At 61.3% G+C, this 25824-nt stretch overlaps 1 protein-coding gene across 2 annotated transcripts in view; it reads left to right on the top strand.

The window, feature by feature from the left end:
* Positions 1 to 25824, top strand: part of PEPD (peptidase D) — a 119477-nt gene that overhangs the window by 92764 nt on the left and 889 nt on the right. Inside the window, exons 10-14 of one of the 2 annotated variants that reach the window (XM_061387913.1) lie at positions 2252 to 2320; positions 3795 to 3872; positions 14433 to 14581; positions 22176 to 22360; positions 25561 to 25752. In XM_061387913.1, coding sequence (XP_061243897.1) covers positions 2252 to 2320; positions 3795 to 3872; positions 14433 to 14581; positions 22176 to 22360; positions 25561 to 25752 — 673 coding nt within the window. The remainder of the gene's footprint in view (positions 1 to 2251; positions 2321 to 3794; positions 3873 to 14432; positions 14582 to 22175; positions 22361 to 25560; positions 25753 to 25824) is intronic. The other variant, XM_061387914.1, reaches the window with a different exon arrangement.

The following is a 25824-nucleotide window of genomic DNA, read 5'->3' as shown; positions in this document are numbered from 1 at the left end:
GTATCTGTTATGCCCCCAGAGCATGGGGTGGCTTTTGTGTCACTTCAGACCAGTTCATCTGAAACAAGATCAGGTGCTGGAGTCCAGTGTGAAGGACTGAAGCCCTTTTGCCGGAGACTGGATTTCCAGCATTGGTGTTTGCAGCTCTTCTTGCGGGTGTGGAATCGTGTGACTGGCAGAGGCAACCCCGGCTGCAGTTAGCTGATGAAAACTGGGTTGGCCATTCCTGAGTCTGGCACTTCTGTGAGCCGTGCGTTTACTCTAAAAGGCTTTTTTTACTTAAGCGGGAGCCTGAGCGTGCGATGAAGGCTGTTTCTATCGAGTAGATTACAGGGCAGGACAGTGCCCGCTGCTGAGACTGGGAGTAGGTGGGGGAGCCCGTGCCACCCCATTCCCGCAGGCTGCTCTAGCAGGTTCTGGCTTGTTCATCTGCCGCCCTTCTGCCTGTCCCTGTCTCTCCCCATCACCCGGAGAGCAGCTGCTGCCCCCTGACCTGCTTCTGTCTGGGCAGGGCCTTGTCCCCCAAGGCTCAGGGAACCGTGCAGCTCCATGGCCGGTCAGCATCCCCCAGTCTCTGGCGGGCAGCTGCACGGAGTCCCGGTGTCTGAGGCCCCAGCATCTTGGCAGGCCATGTGGGGCCCAGGCTTGGCCCAGCTGTCCTGTGGCCTCAGTAACAGAGGCTGAGGTTGGCAGCAGCCGCCTGAGCACTCCCACCATGACTGCGGGGGTGGCTGGTACCTCACACGGCTTTCCTCACCTCCCTGGCAGTTCCTGGATTCTTTTGTGTTGAGGAAATATTTCACTTGCAGATACCCAATTATCCTGTGAGATTTGTAAAGCCAGTCTGAAAGCTGACTGAATAGAGCAAAACCCTTCCTGCATAACAACTATTTTATACCCAATCATAACAATTACACATAATTCGTGTTTACAGTGCCTAAAGATTAGACTCCTCCGCACAGACGTTCTCTTAAACAGGCCCAGAACACGCAGGGCAGAACTGCCACTTAGCGTGCCCACAGGCGGCCTTGGGGCTCTGAGCACAGCCCCGTGGTCGGTCTCCCCCACACTGGTGGTCAGTGGGTGGGGTGGGGTCCGCCTGGACCTGCTTCTCAACTGGGGCCATCCAGAAGGCTGGGCCCAAGCTCTGGTGAGAGGCCTCAGGGAGGGGGCAAGGGCAGCCCCCCAGTGTCACCCCCTTCCCCAGCTGGGTTCTGTAGAGGCGGGGCCCTTGGCACACTGAGGCCCCTGCCCAGACAATTTCTTAACCTGCTCAGGTCCTAGGGTGTGTGGTGAGGGGAAGGGTCAGGGGCCTGGCCTCTGCAGAGCCCTGGGCAGCGTGGTCTCCCGAGGGTTCCAAACACTGCTCACGTTTGTTGATGTGGCGAGTCTGGTCCACCAGTCACCCAGGATCTGCCCCAGGGGGACAGGGTGAGGCTGGCTCATCCTCTGACCTCCCTCACCCTCCACTCCTGCGTTTGCTGGGCTCTGCTGACAGCCGAGCTCCCAGAGGCCTCCACTGGCTCTGAATGTGTCTGGGCGCAGCCTGGAGGCGGGCTTCCAGTTGCCAGCAACCTGCTCTGGGCTCTCATCTTCCCTCCAGACCTTGCTCCTGGCCTCCCCAGCTCAGGGAGGGAGCTTGTCTAGGGGACCAACTGGTCGGCGCCTGCCCCCAGACTCTGCCTCTCTTCCCCTCCCTGGAGCCCACCCAGCCCTGCTCATCTACACACCGACCTGCCCCCCAGCCCCAGCCCCAGGCCAGAGCCCAGCAGCCCCTGTTCTCCTTCCCCCGCACCCCTCCCCAGGGTCAAGCTCGGGGTCCCGGGCAGGTCCTGCACTGGGACCCAGAGAGCTCTCAGACCCAGGGGCCTGGCTGTGCACCCAGCCCCTCCTGGTGGGGGAAGGATGTGACCACTGGAGGAGGGATTCACAGGGACATGCCCCCTCCAGCCCTGCAGAAACAGGGGGCCCCCCCCAGCCCGTCTCCCCACAGGACCAGACCTGTCCTCCCGATGGGCCTGAAAGGCTGGCGCTGGAAGTGGCCAGCTCCCCCAGCCTTGCTCCCTCTCTGTGCTGACCTCTGTGCTTCAGTGGCCCATGGCCTCCAGGCTACCAGCCACTGACTCACGCTGGGGAGCTCAGGCCTTCCTGTGGGCGCAGCCGAGCAAGGCCTGGGCTGAGGATTTGCACGCGGGTGGGGGGCGCACGTACTCTGATGACCCCACTCTGACCCGTCCTCCTTCGCCCGCAGCCTCTTCGAGCACTACTGCTACTCCCGGGGCGGCATGCGCCATAGCTCCTACACCTGCATCTGCGGCAGGTAAGCGGCCACCTGGGCCTCGTGGGGATGATGGAGGGAGGGGGTTGGGGGAGAGTGAGGGACCCCACCATCTTCCGGCCTAGATGCCCCTGTCTGCTCCCCTGCCCACGGCACCTTGTAAGCCTGGGAGTCACTCCCCGCTCCTAAGGCTCTGGGAGCGGAGGTTGCTTCCTGCCTGCCCTGGGCAGTTCAGGGTGCAGAGGGGAGCCAGCCCACCACTGCCTTGCCCTCCCATCCCATCTCCTGCTGGCGGCTCCTCCTGGGCCCGGCCTTCCTCGCCCCCTCCACACTGGCAGCTCTCAGCATGTGGGGACCAGGCCATGACCTCAGACTGTGATGGCTTCTGTGTGCAGGGTGTGTGGAGGGAGCTGTATCAGGGAAGGAGGCTGTGGTTGTGTGTGTGTGTGTGTGTGGCTGTGTGTGCATGCGTGAGTGTGTGGCTGTGTGGGAACAGCACAGCCGTGGGTGGGTCTGGGTCTCTGCCATGGGGGCTGTTACTGTAGGTGTGTTTATGTGTGACATGTGGCTGGGGGGAGGGGGTTCTGTGTGTGTGTGTGTGTGTGTGTGTGTGTGTGTGACCTGTGCACTTGGCTAGTGTGCCCAGGGTAGAAGTGACCATGCATATGGGGCAGCTCATAGCCGTGAGCGTGCAGGCCTGTGTGTCTTTGAGGGACACGTCCTGACCGTGGGGGCCCCCAGGCTCACCCCATCTCATCTCCCTGTGTTCTCCCCTTGGGTCAGAGGGTCAGGCCTCTGCCCAGCCAGGATGGAGCCGGCAGCTCTGCTGGCGTGCACGTCCTTGGCACATGAATAATACATGTGAACATCTCAGTCCTTGGAAATGTTCTTCTCTGGTGGATAGAGAGAAAAATCATTATTTCTACTTTTATGATTCCTGAGACTCCCAAACGGGGCCATAAATATTATACCCAGGTGGTTTTTTTTTTTTTTTTTCCCTTTGGACAGACTTAAAAGTCCTTTTTTCTTAAAGGTATCGCTCATTAGAGAAGCGCTCTCAAGCTGCGGAGTGGGGAGCCGCTGGCTCCCTGGCTGTGGCCCTAGCCCGGCCCGGCCAATCTCCGTGCAGCCCCGACATAGTCCTGGCCCTTCCCACTGGGCCTCCCCTCCCCCTTTAGCCACCAAGACACCCGGATTCCTTGGGGTCCCTTCCCCTGGCCTGCAGGCCCTTGCTCCCACATCAGGCCCACATCCTCAGCCCCAAGGGCACCTACTTGAGCAGCACTCAGCTGAGGTGGCCCTGTCCTGAGCCCAGAGGCCGGCCGCCAGCTTTGTGGCTGCAGGACGCCAGCCACTGTGCCCCTCACCCCATCTCAGGCTATGGGCCGGGTCCACCTGGCCCTAGACCTCTGCTGCAGGGTGGATGGTACTGCCCACGGGGCAGGGGGTTGGGGCGCCAGCCCCTTGGGCCTGCTGGGTGAGAATGGGCTCTTGACCTGCCCCTGATGCTCCGCAGTGGTGAGAACTCGGCCGTGCTGCACTACGGACACGCTGGGGCCCCCAACGACAAGACCATCCAAGACGGAGACATGTGGTGAGTGGGGCCAGCCCCAAGCTGCCCTGGCTGGCGTGTGAATGGTGGGGCCAGGTGGGACTCAACCCCAGGCGTGGCTGATGGGGGCCTCTCGGTCTCAGCCCGGGAAGGCTGGCCACAGCACGGTCCCTGGGTCTGCTCTGGGTCTAGACTTCTCTGCCAAAGCTTTGTCCTCCATATCATCTCCTCTCCAGGACCAAGGAAGCCCTGAGAGGGGAGCAGGGGCCAAGTGCTGTGAGAGTAAGGCCCCACCTCAGAGGAGGACCTGCCCTGTGACCCAGCACCCACCACGCTCGCGTCTCCGGCTCTGTGCTGGGGGGGTGGGCACGTCAGTTTGGAGCAAGGGAGACCCCTAGGGAGTCCCCTGCCCTCTGAACCTGCCAGGTCCTGCCTCACGACTCCTTGGCACCAGCGGCCACTCATTCAGGAGGTTAGAGGGGGTGCTTGGCCCTCAGGACTGTTTGCCCACGTGCTCACCGCTCCTCACGGATTCCTGACTGAGCAGATGTGGGCAGGACCCACAGCCTCCAACCCTCCAGTGGTTCTGCTTCCAGACCCCCAGTGTGTAGGGCTCCACTGGGCATACACCCCTCCCCTCTGGGCGGCCCCTCTGGCCTTGGCAGGGGCCATGGGCACCCTACTGACCTGGAGCGTCCCTGTCCTCAGCTCATGGGCACTTGTATTCCCCACCTGTACTCTCCACCACCCAGACGTCGGGCAGGGCCAGTCCAGGCTGCCAGAGGCTGAAAGCCACCCAGAGGCCACAAGTTCCATGGGGCCTCCTGTCTTGTCCTTGAGTCATCTTGCTTTGGCCACCAACCTGCAGGTGTGGGCCGGAGAGCTGGTGCACACTGACCTCAGTTCAGTTCAGTCAATCGTGTCCGACTCTTTGTGACCCCATGGACTGCCGCATGCCAGGCCTCCCTGTCCATCACCAACTCCCGGAGTTTACTCAAACTCAAGTGCATTGAGTTGGTGATGCCATCCAGCCATCTGATCCTCTGTCGTCCCCTTCTCCTCCCGCCTTCCATCTTTCACAGCATCAGGGTCTTTTCCAGTGAGGCAGTTCTTCACATCAGGCGGCACGTTGCCCTGTCTGGTCCTTTGGTCCTTTCCCTCTTGCTGCTAAGGCAGCTGAGCCCCTCCCCACCACTTCCCACCAGCACCTCATCTGCCTCGGTTCACACGTGCCGCCCCGCAAGGCCTTGGCCCCACTCTGGTATTCTGGTCATGCCTGCACACCGGCCAGGACCCGGCCTCAGGCTGGGAGTTGGGGGACCTGCGCATGGGGGCCTCGCCCACAGCCATCAGGGGATGTGAGCCAAGAAACAGCCCATTCCGAGCTGTCACTGCCCAGTGTTCTCAGAAACCCACCCAAGCCCAGGGTGCCCCCTGCCCTAGGGCGCCCCAGCGCCACTGGCTGCGGTGTCCACTCGCCTGGGGTCAGTAGCTGGGTGGGATGTTCTGGCTCAGGACCCTGTTGGCGGGAGCCCCCCTCAGGCTTCTGGGAGGAAGCAAAGCCTCCGGGTTCCCTCTCTGAGCCTCAGTCTACTGTCTGTCGGTGGAGATGGCATGCAGCACTTGGCCCGCACAGGGCAGTGGCGGGGACGTGTCAGGACCACAAGTGCTGGTGGACACACGCTCCCAGGGCCTGAGCCCACAGACGGAGCGACAGGAGCACGCAGAGGGGGACACCAGCGTGGTCACAAAGGTCACGGCAACCCTGCTCACTGCTCTCTCCACCCCCAGAGAGTCTAAAGCCCTTCCTGGTGGGGGGTCAAGGGCGTGCAGCAGCCTGGATGGGGTTCTGGCCCTGCCTGACACAAGGTGCCACTCGTGATGTAGATTCTCTCACTCTGATCCCATGAAGTGGGTGTCTCCCCCTCCCCCCACCACGTGTAGCGGAGCCACTGAGACACAAGGAGCGTCCAAGTGCAAAGCCAGAGGGATTTGGGGAGGGGTCAGCTGCCTCCAACTTGACTCAGCTGGAGACTAAGGAAACAAGGGGAGCGGGTGCGGGGGGCATGCCCCCTGGGTCACTGGTGGCCCCAAAGGGAGACCAGCTGGTGTCTTCAGGGACTCACGCCTCCTAGAATGTGTCCTAATGCTTTTGACTCTGCGGCATGTTCCTGGCTAAGCCAGGACGTGGGAACCCAGCCCCCTGGCAGGCAGAGCCCCGGTCGCACAAGCAGCCACAGCTGTCCCTGCGGAGGGTCCTGCGCCAGGGCCGTGTGGCTCCGAGTCTGTCTTCTCTGTGAGTTCACATAGCCCAGAGGAAGTGGTTGCTTCTCCTCTCTCTATCTGTCCCAAGAGAGTCCTCACCCATGAGAGGCTTGTTCCAGCTGTGTTCTGGGGGCGCCTGGCGCACTGGGGCCTGGCTGACTAGGGGCACCGTGCATCAGGCCTCCATGCGTCCAGACGCTGTGTCCCCGACCCTTCTGGGCAGCGTGTGGCACCCGAGTCGCCTGCCACTTGAGAGTCAGGAGTGAACCAGAGAATCCCACAGATGTTAATGCCAAGCCCAAATGGGCGATTTTATTTTTCTAGTGCTAACTTTGAAATGTAGCCAGTAGAATAATTATGAGTTTATTATAGTCAATTTATTATGCAGCATTTAGAACAACATGTTTTGTTGATTACTGCTACTGCCAGATTGCTGGCGGCATTTATAATCCATTGTTTTATTGAAATTGATCTGCCGAGCGCCTACTGTGTTCGGTAAATAATAAATCACTCTGTTATCCCAACATAAAAGTCACAGCACTTCATCATAAGGTATGAAACCAAAATATGAGCCTGGTGTAGAATTTTTCCTGAACCTGAGTGTCTCTCTCAGCCGTGACTGTTCTCCAGGTGCCCGTCATGTGGTACGCTGTGGGTCTCAGTTCCTTGATGTCAGGCAAAAATGCCCCAGAGATATTTAACATTTAGGAATGGGCTGTTTGGGGGCCAGGAGCTGATCCAAGGCAGTCAGACTCTGCTGGAGAAGGTGGGGAGTGGATGCCAAAGGGCATCCCTCTCCCTCCAGCCCCAGATGTGTGGCGATGAGCACAGAAGGTCCCTGGTTCAAATGCCTGCTCCCTTCCCCCCAGCTGAGTGATCACCCTCTGAGCCTCAGTTTCTCCATCTGTCTTTGTGGGTGAGAGCACCCAGCTCCGGGAGGATTCACTGATCATAAGGGTGAGCATGGAGCCTGTACAGGAGGCCTTGGTGGGATTGCTGCTACACACCAGAATTCCTAGAGCCAGCAGCGTGCCTGTGCCCCGAGGCCCGCCTCCCAGCAGTGCTTCCGGACAGAGACTGGAGGCAAGAGGCCCCAGCGGAGCACAAGATGGGCCGGTTTATTCACACAACTCTCGGGTCACGTGGTTGCCTGCTCTGTGTTTTCAGCCCCTAAACTGTCCTAGAGGCGTGTGCCATGTGGGGCATGTAGCTGGCCAGGGCCGCATTCCACTCCTCTGTCCTTCCGATACCAGGTGCTGCCTGGGAGCTGGGCCAGGAAATCGGGGCCTGTATGTTAGATGCGCTGGTTCTTACTCCATGTCAGACGCATCACCCAAGAGCTGAGAAGGGGATTTTGAGGACCACCCCTGACACCACACCAGCCCCACCCACCCCCGTTTATCTCAGCTGGATGATGCCAGGCTTGCTCTGCATGGATCCGAAGGTGTGGGGGGAGCAACGACTGGACTTTGATGCGGCCTCGGGTCCCCACGGGCCTCCCTCTTGGCTGGTTCAGAGGCGCACAGCCTCCTGTGGGGCTACCCGGGGCTTATCTGTCGCCTCTGAGAGCCCTTTTCCTGCTGTGGCCCTCAGGGCTCACCATGAACCCCATCACCAAGTCGCTGCCCTCCTAAGCCTTTAGTTGCTTTGTTTTTATTTTAAGGCAAAAGCAAGCAGACCTTCTAAAACACGGTCCCAGAAGTGTGGTGCACTTCTGATGAACACCCTTCCCAAGCTCACACGGGACCGTGTCTGAAGCCATCAGAAGCCTTCCTGGGTGGGCGCCCCGGAAGACCCCTCCCCACCAGATCAGCCCCGAGCCTGTGGCAGTGAGGTCATCGTCTTCACCGTGCTCAATCGTCCTTGGCTGTGGCCGAGGTCATCATCATCTGAGCCCTCAAGCACTGCCCCGTCCTCCCAGAACCCACCTGGGCTTTCCCTCCCAGAGTCTCCATGGCGGGTGGAGGCACCCAGGGCTAGTGCCCTACGCACGGGCCAGGGAGTGCCACTGTCCCCAAGGAAGCCATGTACTCAGACTTGGACCCTATCTTGTGCTAGACTCCCTGCCTCCCCCTTGGCGCAGCAGGCACACCTCAGGGGGCAGAGGTGGGGAGGGTCCAGGGTCTGCCTCTACTGGGCTCTGATTTGAAAAACAGCTGAGACAGCCCCTCCTCACCGCCACTGCCTCCTCCTACCATTTGATTAGGAGGCAGGGTGTTGGTTCCTGGGGTAGGGAGCCCAGTGGCCGCCCTCAGAACCTTCTAGATGCCCCAGTCGAAGCATGCTCAGGCCTGGGTTGCCCAGCTGCAGGCAGGATGTGGCTGGTGGATGGCAAGCCGGACCTCCCAGCACTGGCCAGAAGAGGGCAGCGTTGTTTCAGGACATGCCAGCCGGCCAGGCTCATCTCTGCTGGCTGTGTGTGTTCTGTGTTCTGGGGCCTGGGAGCTGGAGGCCATCCTGGTTAGTTGGGGAGAGGCGTGTCCCAGCCCCACTCAGCAGCCACTCAGCATGCTGCTGCTGCTGCTAAGTCGCTTCAGTCGTGTCCAACTTTGTGCGACCCCATAGACGGGAGCCCACCAGGCTCCTCTGTCCCTGGGATTCTCCAGGCAAGAACACTGGAGTGGGTTGCCATTTCCTTCTTCAATGCATGAAAGTGAAAAGTGAAAGTGAAGTCGCTCAGTCGTGTCCGACTGTTAGTGACCCCATGGACTGTAGCCTAACAGGCTCCTGCGTCCCTGGGATTCTCCAGGCAAGAGTACCGGAGTGGGTTGCCATTGCTTTCTCCGACTCAGCATGCTAAGTTGCTTCAAATGTGTCTGACTCTTTGTGACCCCATGGACTGTATAGCCCACCAGGCCCCTCTGTCGGTGGGATTCTCCAGGCAAGAACACTGGAGTGGGTTGTCTGCCCTGCTCTCCAGTTAGTCCCCTGATCATTCCACAGGTTTGATGTGGACTAGACATCAGTTTAAACTGCTTGGGGAACTCCCCCCACCACCTGCCCCTCCATCACACCAAGCCTGGGGCTACAACCTGCATCTCCATCACGGACATCCACCCCCCCCACACACACACACAGGCTTTGGGGTGCCTGCTGCTCACTTGGGGCCCAAACAGTCCCCTTGGCATTTCTGGGGCTCCTCTGGCAGGAGTGGGAACAATTCTGCCTGTTCCTGGGGACCCCTTGGTCTGATATGTGTCTGGCATCTGTGTGCTGCTTCCTGGGGGCAGACAAGTCATGCCTGGGTCTCCTCCCCAGCTAGCAGAGGGGCCGCAATGAGGGGTCCCCAAGTCCTCCCTTGTCTTGGTGCCTGAAGCCTTGGTCAGCTTTAGAGAAAAAGTGTTCCCTCCAAGCCCAGCCCAGGGCACCACTCCCCCGACTTTGCTGTCTTCTTAGAGGACACTTCTGGAAAAGGAAATGGCAACCCACTCCAGTATTCTTGCCTGGAGAATCCCATGGACAGAGGAGCCTGGTGGGCTATACAGTCACCAGCCAGCCCCATCCCGAGGAGTTGATAGTCTTTGGGACATGCCCCAGTCCTGGGGGCAAGAGAACACTCTCAGAAGGGCATAGGCCCTGGTGAGCCATCTGTCCAGACCCGTGGCCGTGGCCTTCAGCCTGCCATCTGGGTTGAAGCAGCCTTTGCATTCTAACCCAGTACCACACAAGCAGACACACCCAGGCAGTAACCAAGCGCCCTCACCATGGGATCCGCCCCGTGCTGTCTGTTTCTGCTGCTGCCTCCGCATCCCACATGGTTGACGTCACAACCCACAGTGTGGAAGCCCCAGTCCGGTCAGCCGGGGTGCTCGCAGACACCATGGGACACTGCTTACTGAAAAGTGGAACGAAGCATGTGCTGTGCGCGTGACACCGACTCACTGCCTCCCCCGGCCCTGGGGAGGCCACTCGGCAGCAAGCCCCAGGGTCCCACCCACACACGGGGCCGGGGACCGCGTTCTTCCTGGGGTCGTGGCCCACACTGGGCTCTGCATCTCCCCACATCCTCCGCAGAAAGGTGACAGCAGTTCCATCCAGACACCGGGAGGCCCGCAGCACGTGCCGACTCTTGGCTCTGGGCTCCTGGGGCTGGTTGCCTGGATGACTTCCTGTCTACCTGGGCCCCACAGGAGCAGCTGTCCCGTGGCTGGGATGGAGAGCAGGGATGCCCAGAAGGCAGTGGGAAGAGGTCGGCCTGGGGAGTCAGTCCCAGAGCTCCAAGTGGAGGCCTTCATCCCAGGGCTCGGCATCGCATGGAGGGTCTGGCTGGGAGCCAGTGGGTGACCTGTGGGCCTTGTGTGGCCACCACCAGTGGGAAAGTCACCAGTTCACCTTCCTCTCTGTCTCAGGCTGAGGTCTGGAGGGGAAGCAGGAGATTCCTGCAGCTCAGAAATCCCCCAGCCTGGTCCAGAACGCCGACTGGGGCGGGTGCACGTCGGGGTCTGAAATGGTGCGCTGCGGTGAATAGATGTACAAGTGAGTGCACATGCGTGGGCATGTGTGCACTGTGCCTGTCTGGGTGAGAGGTAGCCGAGAGCGAGGCCACAGCCCTGGGGAGTAAACCAGAGCTGCAGCCTGTGTACACAGTGACCTTGCCGTAAAGACCACAGAGTCCCCTCACCAAAACTCTTCCCAGGCCTCATATCAGAGGCCGAACCAGCTCGTAGGTCTTCTGCCTGCGGTGGGGCGGTGGGGCGGAGGGGATGGAGGGGACCTGAGGAGGGCCTGGGTGGGCTGATGGTGGCAGGTAGCCCGGGCCTGAAGTTGCCCGGGAGGAGCCAACGGAAGACAGAACCTCTCCTCCAAGCCAGAAATAGAACCAGATGAACACATGTGAGGAATGAGCCACTAGCATATTGCTTGGAGATGTGTAATACCTCCCCAGATGGCTTAGATTATCACACGCGTTCACTCGGCCAGAGATGGTAGGGTCCCTGGTGGGTGTCCCCAGGCAGCTGGGAGGAGGGCTCCTCGTGTTCTCTGTTGAGCCAAAGTATGAGCGAATTCTCCGTCATCAGCCTGCGTTCAGAGGACGGACGGAGTGGACACAGAGGAGCTGGGGGAGATGATTTATAAAAGCGATGGTTTTCATCCCTGGATTCCAGAATGACTTGAAATCTGAATAACTAATATATGTAGGAACTCTCCTAGGGAGATTTAAAAACCAAAAAAAGGCAGAGAAAGATGGGGAACTGAGAGTGCAAAAATAGACGTCAGCCCCATGCCCGAGCATCGCTGGGCAGGATGGAGCTGGCTGGCTGGGTGTACACTTCCTTCTCCAGAAAGTGGATGATTTTAAAACAAAAAAATCCAGCCGAAGGTTTCTAGAAGCTGAACAATAAAGCCAGACTGGCTGGGGTGCTCACCCCCGCCTGCCGTGTTTTTGTTTTTGAGAACTTGGTCAGGAGTCATGCCTGCCCCGGGGAAGGGGCCTGTTTTCACTGCTCCGGATGACTCCAGCATTTGGTGTGCTCTTGTGGGCTTCCTGGCTATTTAAATAGTTTAATTTCTGTTTTCCTTTGAGTCCTGCACAGCCTCATAGCACTTTCTGCCTGGGGGGTGCTGCTGCAGGTCTCTTTCTGATGTGGTGGCCCCCAGGAATCTGTGTCCCCACGCCCCTGGCTCTCTCCCATCTTCTCAGGCCATTCCTGGTCCTTCTGAATCAACAAACCACAGACCATTTTCCTTTGTTGCCTCCAAGGACCCCAAGTAAGAATGCTCTGCTCCCCGGGTGAAGTGGGGCCATGGCCCCACGCGGTTCCACTCCCAGGCCTGCCTGCGCGCCGGCCGCGGAGGATGCAAACCCGCAGCAGTGGCGGCAGCCACACGGTGAAAGTGGGACAACCCTGAGGCCCTTGAGGCCGAGTGCCGGAGCGAGCACAGGAGAGCCCATCTCCAGGCTCCCAGCTGCTGGCCCCAACTCGTGACTTTGCCAGGCCAGTGTTCAGAGCCTCGGTTTCCCTGCAGTTTAAGGTTCTGATGTGCTCCGCCCTCCTGGCCAGCTGGTGGGAGGGGGAATGTGCCCCAGGGCACGAGTAAACCTGCAGACAGCTGTCACCCCAACCCCCTGGTGCAGCAGAGTGCCCTGGGGAGCAGATGCTGGGCGTGTCTGCTGGGGCCTCTCGCCCTTGGATCCTTGGCTCCCACACCCGGGCTGGGCGGGTCTCCTCTAGTGAGCCCCAAGTCCCACACACACACATTGGCCCACCCCAGGGTGGGTCCCCCAGAGTCTCTGACCTTGACCCAATCTGAAGTCCCTCTGCCGTCCTGGTGGGCTCTCCCCACCACCACCTGAGAATCACCTGAGTTGTTATCTGTTGACACTGTTTATGGTGTTTTGCAGTCAGAAAAAGACAGGAGATTAAAAAGTGCCCAACTGGGGACTTTGACTTTCAGCAGAGCATCTTGAGATCCTGAGCATTCATGATTTTCCTTTAGAAACAATCCCGTTTCTGTGGATTCCCTATTGCTGCCGTCAGGCTGCGTGGCCGACCCCCGGCTCCACCTGTAGGGCCAGTTGCTCGGGGTGGAGGTCCCCTGAGACAGGCACGCAGGCAGCTCCTGGAATGCAGGTTGAGCCGTCGTGTTTACCATTGAAATTTGAGGGTTTCAGAAAAATAATTTTATTTCTTTATTTTTGGCTGCGCTGGGTCTTCATTGCTTTGAGGGCTTTTCTCGAGTTGTGACAAGCGGGGTCTACTCTCTAGGTGCTGTCCAAGGACTTCTCATTGCAGTGGCTTCTCTTGTTTCAGAGCATGGGCTCTAGGGCATACAGACTTAAGCAGTTGCGACTCCTGGATTCTAGAGCACAGACTCAGTAGTCGTGGCGCACGGGCTTAGCTGCTCCGAGGCATGTGGGATCTTCCCAGACCAGGGATCGAACCCGTGTCTCCTGTGATGGCAGGCAGACTCTTCTCCACTGAGCTATCAGGGAAGCCCAGCATTGGGGTTTGAGAGGCTCTTTGCATGGCAGGTGGGGCTCTGCCTCGGGGCTCCAATTTTCCAACAGTGGCTGCAGACTGCCCCCCATGGGGCGGAGCCAGGCACAGAGAGGGCAGCGCCACCCACCTCCGCCCCTCCCGACTCCTGGTCCCTAGTTCCGAAGGTACTGCAGGGGCCTGGGCCTGAGGCTGAACTGTTGTCCCCCAGTCTGTCTTGTCACCATCAGCATCACGAGTTGACCCTGACCCCATTATGGTCCAGCCCTGGGCCTGCTGTTCAGTGTCCTGCTGGTGAGGGGACAGGACAGGGAGGCTGCTCATTCTGGGCACCCCACTACTGTCTGTGGGTGCCCTGGTGAGAGCCAAGCTTGGACCCAGCAACGCCTCCCTCATTTTGTCTTATCTCCGTGTGGAGGGTGTGTGAGGCAGGATTCTCACCTGCCCTTGACAGTAGGGCCAGGCGGCGAGGGTGTGGGAGCCCGGCTCCCCGCACTCCGGCCCAGGCCCACGGCTCGGGGCCCTGTCAAGGGATGTCCAGAGGGCAGCCCAGAGGCCCGGCCTCCTGACTCAGCAGCCTGCTGTCTGTCCCAGTGCCGCCCTGCCTCTGCTGGCAGGGGCTCCCGGCTCCCGCTTCTCCCTTCCTCCCACACTCTCCACGCCCGCCTCTGTGCCTCCTGGTCTCTGCTCTGTGACCCAGGGATGCTGGGGGCCAGGCAGCCCCCAAGTTGGGGACTTGCTGGCCAGGCCCTGGCAGAGCACACTGCCTCTCACCACCACCCAGCAAGGAGAGGACCATGCTCCTTGGACCAAGGGGACCTCAGAACTAGAGCAGGGCTGTTGGCTGGGTTTTCACTGGGGCCTTTGGGGCTGTGAGAGCTGGGCGCTGCGCCTCAGCCCACATCTTCTGTTAGGCAGGTGCATCTGTCCTGAGGTCCCATCTGGCTCCCATGAGCATTGCCCTGTGGCTGCGGCTGTGCCCATGCTGGGTGCAGGGTGGCCCCTGAGGGGAGGTGGCGCTGTCAGAGTGCCTGTGTGGAGGCCAGGTGGCAGGTGGGGCCTGGGGATACCTCCACACCTCCCTCAGGGCGTCCGCACAGCCAGGCATCCAGGGGCCTGGCCAGCGGGGGCCGTGAGGGTGTGGTGTGTGGGCAGCCACGTTCCCCCCAACCTTCCTGCTCTGGAGCGGGAGCCTCCCGGGGTGCCCCTGGGTCCTTTACTGCTTGCGCACCGTGAGGAGACAGCAGGATAGGAGGGCCCCACACTGCTGTCTGCACAGGCCGTGTTGCAAGAAGTCTCTGGTTCAGCGGCCTTAGGTGCTGGGCAGGACGGAAGCGTGGCTGAGAGGGCGCGGGTGCCCCCGGGTGTCCCACCGGCCTCATGCCCACTCTCCTGGCAGCGTGTTCGACATGGGCGGTGAATATTACTGTTTCGCTTCTGACATCACGTGCTCCTTCCCCGCCAACGGCAAGTTCACCCCAGACCAGAAGGCCATCTACGAGGCGGTGCTGCGGAGCTGCCGGGCCGTCATGAGCGCCATGAAGCCAGGTGAGGGCTGGGGCGGGGCCTGGGGGGAGGACCACCTGGCTTGGGGATGCCGGTGGCCAGGGGGCGGTGCACCTCTGAGAAGAAGGGCCGGCGCTTTGCAGTGACCTGACTCTGTCCCCATCTCTCACGCTCAGCCAGTAAGGCTCCAGATGCTAGCAGGCCCCCAGCGCCACTCCTGGGAAAGGGGGCTGGCCACTAAGCAGAGACAGGGCTGAGGGGGGTCGGGGAGCTCAGCCCGAGGCCACCCCCTGTCCCCTCCGACCTTCTCCTCCTGCACATCTCCCTGTCCACACTGGCCGCTGGGATGTCAGCATGTCCTCTGCCCTGTCGCACAGCAGTGGCTGCTCCAGCGAGAGCTTGGCAGTGTGGACACTCGCCTGTGGTTGGGCGTGGAGCACCCTCACTTGGGGCTGCGACTGGGTGGGCAGGAGCTGAGTCTCTCTCCGGTGTGTGGGGAATGATGAGCAGAGGCTGTGGGGCCATCTGAGGACCTGGCCTGACAGGCCTTGAAGGCTGGACTCTGAGTTCATAGTGGAATCAGGGGGACTATGGGGGTCAGATTTGTATTTCTCCATGGAACTTTTACAGTCAGTCCCCAACACACGAACCTTCAAGTCGTGAGCTCTCAGAGATGCTAGTGTGCGTGCGCATGTCCAGCCACTCAGATCAGTTCACGTGTCTGGCATTGTCTATAAAAGTCAGGTACCTAAGCTAACTTGGTCGGACATCACGAACAAGTTGTCAGAACTGAAGTCATTCGTATGTAGGAAATTTACTGTATTTACAAAGGGAAAAAGAAGGAAAGATCCTGAGCCCCTAAACTGTAAAGGCCCCCGAGTGTGGCCCTTGAGGGCCCAGAATCTGACAGCTCAGCCTGGAACCCCTGCCGCCCCGTTTCCAGTTGTTGCTGGCCAGGTGCTGCTTGTGAGGGTTCGTCAGCGGCTGCCGCCTTCAGAGGAGGCAAACTGTGAGCGGGGCTTTCCGGATGCCCCCGTCCAGTGCTGGGGAGCCAGGGAGGGGTGACGGGCCCGCACTCTCACTTGTCCGGCGGGAACAAAGCCTGGTGATCAGATGAGTCCAAAGATGAGGAACTCAGATACACCCGAAAAAGGAGACAAGGAAGGAAACCTGAAAGCTCAGCTTGGGACAGGTGACCGCATCCGCAGGACTGGCCTGGTATAGCAGCTGCAGAAGAAAACAGCATCTTGCGCTGTTTAAAAAGCAGCAGTTCTCTCTAGGTAGGGGTTAGTATGGACACTTCCAGGGCGGACTGTTGCATAAGGACAGAGCAGTGCAGAAGGTGGGGAATTCACAAAAGGTGATAAAGAAGAGGGCGAGGGGGGTGAGAACATGGATTCACAAGTGCTTGTAAATCCACGGGGGGGGAGGGGCAGGAAGGGAGCCAGACAGACAGACTGGGTGGGGCACGGCGGGGAGGGAGGGTGCTCACCGGGAGCCTTTTATACTTTCTGACCTTTAAACCCCGGTACATGGCACCTGTTACCTGTAAAACTCCACCTGTGTGGAGCCATCACCCCGAGTAAGGGGCACCATCTCCTCCTCCCCTGATATCCTTGCATTACCCCAGGGAGAGAAGGAGTAGAAGGTTCTGTTCAGCTTTGAACATTGGTTGTTTAAGTGATAAGCGTTTTACTTGCTGCAAAAGGTTTGGGCTGGTGAGAGTGCATGGAGGTGCACGGCCCCAAGACCCGGTGCGCCCACAGCCCATGGCAGATCCCTCCAGGAGCATAAAGGGACCTGCATGGACCCGAGCCTGGCCCCAGGCTGTGCTACAGAGGGTGGAAGGCTGCTGCTACACTCCACACTGGAGACTGGGGCAGGCAGTGAGGCTGAGGCATGGCAGTGGTTGTGGGCAAGGTTGGCGGGATGTTGAGCAGGTCGGGATTTGGAAGGACAGTGTCTCTCCTGGGGCTCTTTGCTTACCTAGGAGCTCCAGGCTTCACACTCCTGGCCCTGCTTAGACCCATCCTTGTGCTGGGACAGGGCGGGGGAGACACCACCCACCCACAGGCAAACCTGCTGGGTCCTGGGCAGGATCTATGTGGCACCTCCCCAGCTGGTGTCCTGGCCGACTCAGTCGACCAACAAAGCCACCCCACTTCTGCTCAGAAAGTGGCCAAGTCCACAGGCCAATCCCCAGGGCCTGTGGGGATGGCACTGAAAAGGGTCTGGTGCATGGTCCCAGCACCAGGGTCCTATGGGACTGCCTGGCCATATGACTTTGGGGGCGGTTACAAGGCTTCAGGCCCCGCCAGGCCAGACTCAGCCGAGATGGTCCCTGGGGACTGTGAGGCAGGCCTCCCCCGGCACACAGCGGGGCACAGGCCTGGCCTGCACTGGGGGCCTCGAGGTTCCTGTGGCGGGGGGGGATGGAGCAGAGCCCCCAGCGAGCCCCCCACCCCACAGTTCAAGACTGTGACACACTGTTCCCTGGGGGGCATGCCAGGAAGGCCTGGCAGGCCAGGGGTCCTGTGCTCACAGAGCTGCCCTCAGAGTGGGGTAGGTCACCTCCCCATAGTAGCACAAAGGCCGTGGCCAGGTCAGCCCCGTGCCCGGTCCTAGCGGAAATGCCCCTGGTTTGTGGGCTTGGCTCCTGGGCCAAGACAAACACCCTCAGAGACTGTGTGACTGCTTCCTGCGCCTTCCAGGGACGAGTGAATAGAGACAGCCAGGGTCACAGCAAGATGCCCAGAGGAGAGGCAGGGGCCAGTGCTTAGGCACACAGGGGTCCCGGGGTACAGCTCCGGGACTGAGGGAGGCAGGCCAGGGGTCAGCGGCGGTGGGGGGAGTGTCCCACCCTGCCACTCAGACGCAGCCTGGGAAGGAGGGCTGAGCTCGCTCAGAGGCTGCACGAGAGAGCAGCAGGGCCGGCCAGGCAGTGGTGGCACCTGGGGGAAACACCACCCTCACCGGCCCCGTGGTGAGGTGGGGGGTGGATGCAGCGGCCACGTGCCGGCTTCTGGCCCATGCAAGCAAATCTCTCCAAAGCTTCCACATCAGGGCAGGTGCCCATCCTGGGCCGGCCACCTGTCTCCACGGGCTCCCATGGGCTTGCTAATGGGACACCCAGCCCCCATGAGAGGAGGAGGTGCTGTGGGCACGGCGGGGACCAGAGCCAGTGTCTGAGCTGGCCGCCGGACAGGGCAAGGCTGTTCATTCTGCAGACTCTGGTCAGGGTCCCTTTGCCAGCTTTGCCTCCCTCCCTGGTGGGGGTGGGGGCTGCAGTGTCTGGACTCCCCTGAGGCCTCGCCTTAGAGATGGTGCAGGACACAGAGGCCCAGCAGGCAGAGATGGTGGGACAGCATGCCGTGCAGACCAGGGGCGCCCTAGGGCAGAAACCAGCACAGCCAGGACTGTGCTTGGTGAAGGCCCTGTGTCCCCCTCTGGCCTGAGAGAGGCCCCTCTGCTGGCCAAAGGGCAGTGGGTGAGTTCCCGCCCTCCCTGGCCTCTCTGCCAGGGTTTGGGGTGGGGGACCACACGGGGACCGCGTGGGGCGGTCATGCTTAACTCAGCATCGTGGCGCCGGCTGCCCAGGCGCGTGCTGCCCCTGCCCTTCTGCAGGGTGAGTGGGTCCCACGAGGTCTTGGCAGCAGGCAGGGCTGTGTGGCGGGGTGGGCTGGAAGCCCTCCGCCCCGCGCCAGTGTGGCCTGCCAGATGCTTCCCTGCAGCCCACGGGGCCTGCCCTGGGACCCCGGCCCTGAGCCTTCCCTCCTGCACCCCCAGGGCCTGGCGCGCGGTCATCCCCCGAGGGCCATTGTCTTCGGATGAAGTGAGCTCTTTGTCTGGATGGGCTGTGAGGATGTAGCTCAAGGGGCTCTCCGCTGCCTTCCCAGCTCGGCTCCGGGCCTCAGAGCCCCCAGGGCTGTCACGCTCTGGGCAGGAGGCCTCAAAGCCATGATGGATGCTGCTGAGGCTCCCAGGAGCCAGGCCAGGCAGCACGCCCAGCAGGCTCCCGGCCCATCAGGGGAAGGTGTGGTCCGATGGGGCCAGGTGGGCACAAAGACCAGTCAGTGACTTGAGGCTGCTTGGGATACGTAGTGGGGCCTAGGCACCAGGACTCAGGTCCCTCTGACCCAAAAGGCAGGTGGTACAGTGCAAAATGCAGATGCCGCCTTGCTACCCTGGGCCTGAGTGCACAGAGGAGCGGGGTTGGGGGCACACGTGAATCCTGGGTCCATCAAGTCATAGCACTGGCTGCGAGAGAGCCACAGGGAGGCTGGGGCTCCCGGTCAGGCCATGTGGTTGTCAGACTTGGAGCAGGGCATTGGCCCCGCCTTCTCAGGTTTCAGAGACCATTCCCTGCCTAGCTCGGGCAGCAGAGGAAGAGGCAATCGGGGAGGGCTTCCTGGAGAAAGCCTCGACACAGAGGTCCACGGGAGGCAGGGGAACGAGACTGGGAAGATGAGGTGTCCCAGCCGAGAGAATGGCAGGTGGAAGGCACAGGGGCACCTCAGGAGTGGGTGGGGGTGAAGCTGGAGAGGGAAGCCGGGCCAAGGAGCTTGGGGCTCAGTTCTCGGGGCGGGAACTGGCCTGGTCTGACCCGTGCTCCAAAGAGATGGCCTGGTGTCCCAGCCGTGTACAGGAGGCAGCGGGGGTGAGGAGGTGCCCACGGGCTGCAGAGGCCAAGGAGCTGGGGCGTTGGGGCCTTAGGCGGGCAGGAAGACCCTCTGGCCTATGCCCACCCCTGCAGCCTAGCCCAAGGACAGTAACCTCCACTCATTTCAGGGGCCCCTGCCCTGGCCGTGGGTGTCGTAACCACCATCCGGGCCAGACACTGGGGCCAAGTTGCTGGAGGTTTAATCACTGTCACAACCCTAACCACACACAGGCAGAAACTCCCACTCCCGGCCAAGAGAGCCGTGTGCACGGCCTTCCCCAAGGGCGCGCAGGCGAGGAAGACTAGAGGCGCCGCGGGGACCGCCGGGGCCTGCACGTCCGGCCCCCACGAGGGGCCGCGAGGACAGGAGGGGAGCCGAGCTGCCAGCGCGGAGCTTGATTTATACCTGATTCCCCCCGCTGCCTGGGCCCAGCCGAGACCGCAGCCCCGCGCTGTGGAAGGTAGCCAGGTTTGAAGTCAGCCTGCTTCCCGGGCCTCTCGCTTGGCGACCCGAAAAGGCCCTGCCCAAGAGAGATGGAGCCGCCCTGGGGCATCAGCCCTTCCCGGGTCCCGGGTCCCGGGGGCCAGGCCGAGTGATGGGAGCGGAGTTCGCAGGGTTACTTGGGGGCTTACTCTTAGGCCCTGGGCAGGGGCGGGCCTTAGGAAAGAGCGTGCTGCACGCCCACCCCTAGACCAGCACCCGCTCTGCCAGGCTGTGCTGTGCCCTGGAGAGGCAGCCGCCCTCCTGGTGGAGAGACCCTAGAAGCAAGTGAGCATACTGTGCCCGGAACAAGGTGCAGATTGGCTGGGACAGCAGAGTGATTGTGATGGGGGAGGTCACTCCAGGAGGGGCTGATGTGTACGCTGAGACCTCGAGCAGGAGGGTCACAGGCCAGCCGGCTCTGGAAAGGGTCTGCCGTGCAAGGACCTCAGTGTGCTTCTAAAGCAGGGGTCCCTGGCCCGAGGAGGGCAAGGTGGGTGAGTCGATCTTAGGAAAAGAGCGGTGGCCGAGGCTGGGAAGGCTTGGCTTCTGCCCTAGGGACGCAATGATCATAAAGGGTCGAACCTACGGTCTGACTGGCCACAAGTGATGGATGAACAGTGGCAGTTTTGGGAGCTTAGTGAGCCGGTCCCGAGTAGATGCCAGAGCCTCTACAGCCAGCTTCTGCAGCCAGTGTCGTGGCTTTTTGACAAAGGAAGCGTCTGAGGCTCCCGGAGGTGAAGGCCTGCCTAGGCCACACAGCATGTGAGCGGCCTAGCTGGGACCTGGTTATCCAGGTCTCTATTTCAGGATGCCAAACCATCAGAGAAAAGCTCCCCACGCTGGCTCCACCCCAAGGAGTGCAGACCCAGCCACCCATGGCGACGTGGTCGTAACCTGGTCTGGACTCCAGACCCCAGGATGCCACACCCACTTCATGGGCCGGGGCAGATAGAACAGGGCTGGACTCCAAGGAGGCTGTGTATCTGGACAAGACTGGGCTTCCTCCACCCTTGGCCTCCCTGTGTCTTGTGCCAGGGACTAGCCACTGCCTGGTGATCGGGGTGCAGCACCACCAGCTCAGACCCTGGGTCCTGGGGGTTCAGGAGGTTGGATCAGCCCCAGGCCTCTAGCCAGCTCGAGACCCCAAACATGGGCCCACCGTCTCTGGCAGGATAGGGGGACACCTGGGGGACTGGTGCCCAGCAAGTGTCTGAAAAGGGAGGGCCTGTGTCTCATCTCCCTCTACCCCTTGGGCCCATCATCTGCTCCCTGTCAGCCCCAGAGGCTCAGATCCTGGTGGCCAACCCCTCACCAGTGCAGTCCAGCAAGGCCCCTTGGGGTGCGGAATCCTAGTGCTCCCCTCTTGGAGCCGAGATCATCGGGGCATGGCTGAGCAGCCCCTTGGGAGCCAGGGTAACGCCCCACATGGAGGGGCCACAGGGCCCAGCCCTGGCCACCCTCTCTGGGTGCAGGTCCCACCCTGTCCTCCTGGCCTTGTTCGTCCCAGGGCCGCTGGCCTTGGCTGGCACATGGCCTGCCCCCAGCTCCACCCTCGTAAGGTGGGGCAGGGAGCATTGCCAGCCTAGGTTCTTGTGCTCAGTTTGAGCACCCGGTGCCGTTGCTCTGTGGAGGCCCAGTGGGCAAGGCGGCCACGCCCCAGTGACAGTGAGGCTCCTGGAGGCTGCTTCCTGAGGGCCTGAGGCTCCAGCCCTTCAGGGCCTCCCTGGAGGCCAGGCGGCTCCGAAGAGCCTGCAGTCCTCAGAACTTGGTGCCTGGGGACGCTCTCCATGGTGACCTTTGCCCCAGAAACATGGGGCCGGGATGAGTTTGATTAGAGCCCAGGGTTTGGACATCTGGGCAACCACAGAGATGGTCACCTGGTGCTGGTAGCCACAGGGCCACAGACCCCTGCCGGTTTGCCGGTGAGGCTGTGGCAGCTGCACCTTCACCCCAGAAACCTTTGCTCCCCATAGCAGCTCCAAGGATGATTCAGCCCCCCATGTGGGGGTGTGCAAGGACACCCCTCCCCGACCCCCACCTGAGCCTCCGTCTGGGGCTCACCGAGGCTGCCCCACATCAGCTCTTGGGGGCACGTGCTTTTCTCCTCCTGATGCCAAAGATTTTACTGGGCTTTCAGGGACGGCAGAGCCTGGTGGGCTACTGTCTCTGGGGTCGCACAGAGTCGGACACGACTGAAGCAACTTAGCAGCAGCAGCAGCACAACGGGAGCTGGGCCCCTGCGGGTGACCGTGGGTGAGAGGAGCCTAGCCCCGAGGGCACAGTGGAGAGAGAGGAGGGGTCTCAAGTCCAGAGCTGTGCTAAGAGAGCCCTGCCGGGGGACAGCCTGGGCCACATCGGTCTTGCCCCTCGCCTCAGGCTCCCTGGCCTCAGCCAGTGCAAGGGCTCCCTGTGTCCCCCGCAACCTTGCCCTGGGAAGCTCTGGCCAAGCTGCCAGAGGCCACAGCTTATTGCAGCCTCCTTCTGAGCCCCAGGTGTCTGGTGGCCCGACATGCACCGCCTGGCCGACCGCATCCACTTGGAGGAGCTGACCCGCATCGGCCTCCTGACCGGCAGCGTAGACGCCATGGTCCAGGTCCACCTGGGAGCCGTGTTCATGCCTCACGGGCTCGGCCACCTGCTGGGCCTCGACGTGCACGACGTGGGAGGCTACCCTGAGGTCAGTGTGGGCGCGTCAGCCCCAGCGGCCTGCCTGTGGGCTGAAGCTGGGCCTGGCCCTCCCAGGGTGGGGTGGGGCTCCGGGACATGGCCGCAGTGTAGGGGGACAGGCAGGATGAGAAGGACTGGGCTCTTGGCAAGGCCTGCTGCCCCTCCTCCCCCTTCACTCAGGGGTTGATCCTGACCCAGGTCACTGCCCCGATCCCCCCCACACCCAAGGGCCCTGGTCCTTACATGAGGGCGTCTCCCCTGGTGGCCACCTCCACAGAACCTGGCGGGCAATGGGTGTGCTCTGCACAGGGCCTGGGGCCGCACGCTGGGGGCAGCACCTGCCTTGAAAGTGTGCAGTGCACGGGGTCCCCAGAGGGCCATGGGAGCCCCGAAGCTGGGTCTCAGTGATGGGCTGGCAGTGCACCCGTCATGTCCTGCCTCTGGCTTCATTCATCAGGTGTGATGAGGCTCCTCAGGCTGGTGGCCAGTCCATCCTGGGACGAGCTGAGCCCAGCGCCCCTTGCAAGTCCTGCCCCACCCTCTCCTGGTACAGCTTCTGTCCCCCTAGATGCCTGGGCCAACAGGGCCCCCATGGCCTCCTCATCTCCAGGAGGCATGCTCGGCGGGACAGGGAGGCTTGTGTGGGCATCTCCAGGCCAGGCTTTCCCCTCCCCCTCCTACTGACCAAGCCTCGAAAGGACCACCCAGACAAAGCTTGAGGCTTCAGGAGGCTCTGCGGGGCAGGTGGCTGCAGCCTCCACAGGCCTCTGGGTGGGGGTGAGCTGGCCCTGCCGTCTGGCCGGGTGCCTGAAGCACAGGGGGGTGGATTATGCAATCGGTGCACGCCCTGGGGCCCACCAGCCAGTTAGCCAAGATGGCTTGGCCCCTTAGCTGCAGGGTATTTTGAAAGCTCTAAGAACGATTTTTTGGGGGGGAGAAATTGCTCAAGAGAAGCATTATTATTCAATTATTTTTTCCTCAAGTGTAAACAGTTAAATTTGGAGAAACAAAATCAGTTTGAATTTCCTAATTTCTGTCCATCACACTGTGTGCAGGGAGCCAAGAGCAGAGCCTTCCAGACATTGTTAACTAAGGTTCGTTATTCATTAGTCGCCAAAGCACTTTTTTTCACCAGAGAAAATTGGCAGCAAACTGTTTTCATCTTTTCCAGTAAGCGGTCCTTTGTGCTCACGGAGTCTATTCTTCTGACAGATAAACATTGTGGAAAAAATATGGCTTTTCCTATAAAAGTCATTTGTTTTATTTCAGGCCTACAGACACATCTGGGTCTCCTCTGCCTGGAGCCCAGTGCAGTGGAGGCCCCGTCAAGCCCTGAGCCCAAGCGGAAGCCGGCGTGGACCCGGCGTGGGCAGGGTCCTCCCACTCCCAACAAGGCTGAAGTCCCCAGGCCTGAGGGGCTTGGCCTCTCCCCTTCATGGGGTCTTCTCCCAACTCAGCGCCGCCTCCATCCTCCCAGCCCTGATCTGGCTGTCCTTGGTGAGGCCTATAGGGCAGACTCCTGGGAGCAAGTGTTCTGCGATCCCTTCCATTCACCCCTCACCTCCAGTCTGACCAGTGGTCCTGAAATCTGGAGAGAAGGCCGTCTGTACAAGTTTGAGCAAACCCCCCACCCTTGGCGCAGTTCCACAGCCACCAAGGAGATCAGGGAGGTGAGACCTCGTCAGCTCTCTGCCTCCTCCAGGCCCCTGACTTTGACAGCCTTGGAAAGAAAGGGTTGGCTCTTGGGGGCAGCATGAAGGGAAGGGAGGGGAGGGGCTGCCCAGGGGGCAGACGCAGGCTTCAGATAGCAGGAGATAGGCGCCTGCTACCCAACCCCCAGCGCCTCTCGCCTGAGCACAGGGACCCTCATCCCAGACTGTGCCCTCCTGCGCCCCCTGCCCTCCTGCCCAGACCCTCCAGGCACATAGTACTGTGGGGTCAGGTACCGCACCAGACGGGCGACTGTGCCCAGGGGTCACAGGGCCTTGGTGTCCCCTCGTCACCTCCATCCCAGCCTGGCTCACACCTGGTCAGGGTGGCCGTGCACACAGTGCCCCGCTGGCCCCGCCCTCGTGGAATCACGGTCACAGCCTTCCCTGCTGTGCCCAGCCATGGATGGAGGCTGAGCCAGCCCGTTTCTGGTTACCTTACATGAACCACTAATTGAAGTCTGATGTTCTTGGCCCCCAAACAGTCAGAAATGACAGTTCCATCTCCAGCAGCTGGGCTTCCAGCGTAGAGCCACGAGCGGGGCAGGGCAAGCTCAGAGGCCGACCAGAAAGCATGCCTACTGCCCGCTTGCTCCCAGGCCTTGGCCGAGGGCCGGACGGGTGCCTCCAGGACTTGGGGAAGGCAGGGAGATTTCTGCAAGTGTCCTAGCTGCCACCTGCCCCGTTGGCCACGCCCCTGTGAGCGCTGGGGGAGAGCTGAGAGCCAGTCCCACGGCCCAGCGGAGGCCCAGCACATGGGCGTGGTGTGGAGCTGCCCCGTGTGCTCCTCGCGGCCCACACCCCCAGGCCATGCACACGGGCTGAGTGCATCTGTGCACACACGAGCCAGGGCCGGTGTCCTGCTGACAGCACCTGTCCCTCTTCCTGGAAAGCCACGCAGAAAACCTGGGCCTCGGCTTGTAGGGAGCCAGGCCCAGCACTTCAGGGCTGGTTTCCACTCTGCCTGGAAACCAGCTGCCTGGAAGAAAGCTGCAGCCTGGGAGGCCCTGCAGCCTCCTAAGAGCTTTTTTGGCTTCACAGGTTTGGCTTCAACTGCTCCCCTGGCGGGGAGAGGGCCTGGGTGGGGCAGCCGGACCCTCAGCCAGCCCCCTGGGTCAGCAGGGGCAGCATGCCTTGGGTGTGTGCACAAGTGTCCGTGGGGCACAGTTCTAGGGGTGACAAGGAGCAGGAACACGAGAAATCTGGGGGAGCGTGCAGAGAGCAGAGGGCTTTATCTGAAGGACCGTGGACGGCCCAGCAAGTCCGAGTCTGGGCTGGAGACCCCCAAGGTCACAGAGCCTCCTGTGGCTCCAGGGGGACCCAAGGGGCCAGAGCCAGGCCCCACGTGTAGATGCCTGCACGGACAGGGGCGGGTGTCCTGCACGCTCGCCCGTTTCCATCTGCCTCCCGCTGAGGTGGTGGCCCTGGCCTGGGGCTGCACCCTCCTGGGTCCCCGCTCACTGCCCTCTCCCCTCCCCCCGCCCTCCACCCACCTACCCAGGGCGTGGATCGGATTGATGAGCCCGGCCTGCAGCGCCTGCGCACGGCCCGGCACCTGGAGCCGCGCATGGTGCTCACCGTGGAGCCGGGCATCTACTTCATCGACCACCTCCTGGACGAGGCCCTGGCCGACCCGACCCGCTCCTGCTTCTTTAACCGCGAGGTCCTGCAGCGCTTCCGTGGTTTTGGTGGGGTGAGTGCTGATTGCTCCCACAACGCCCTCTTCCCTTCCCCCGACACCTGTCACCTCTTTGTCCTCCAGGAC

Source organism: Bos javanicus, chromosome 18, assembly GCF_032452875.1.
Source record: "Bos javanicus breed banteng chromosome 18, ARS-OSU_banteng_1.0, whole genome shotgun sequence".
In the NCBI taxonomy this organism is placed as follows: Eukaryota; Metazoa; Chordata; class Mammalia; order Artiodactyla; family Bovidae; genus Bos; species Bos javanicus.
This window is presented reverse-complemented; position numbering and strand designations above follow the sequence as displayed.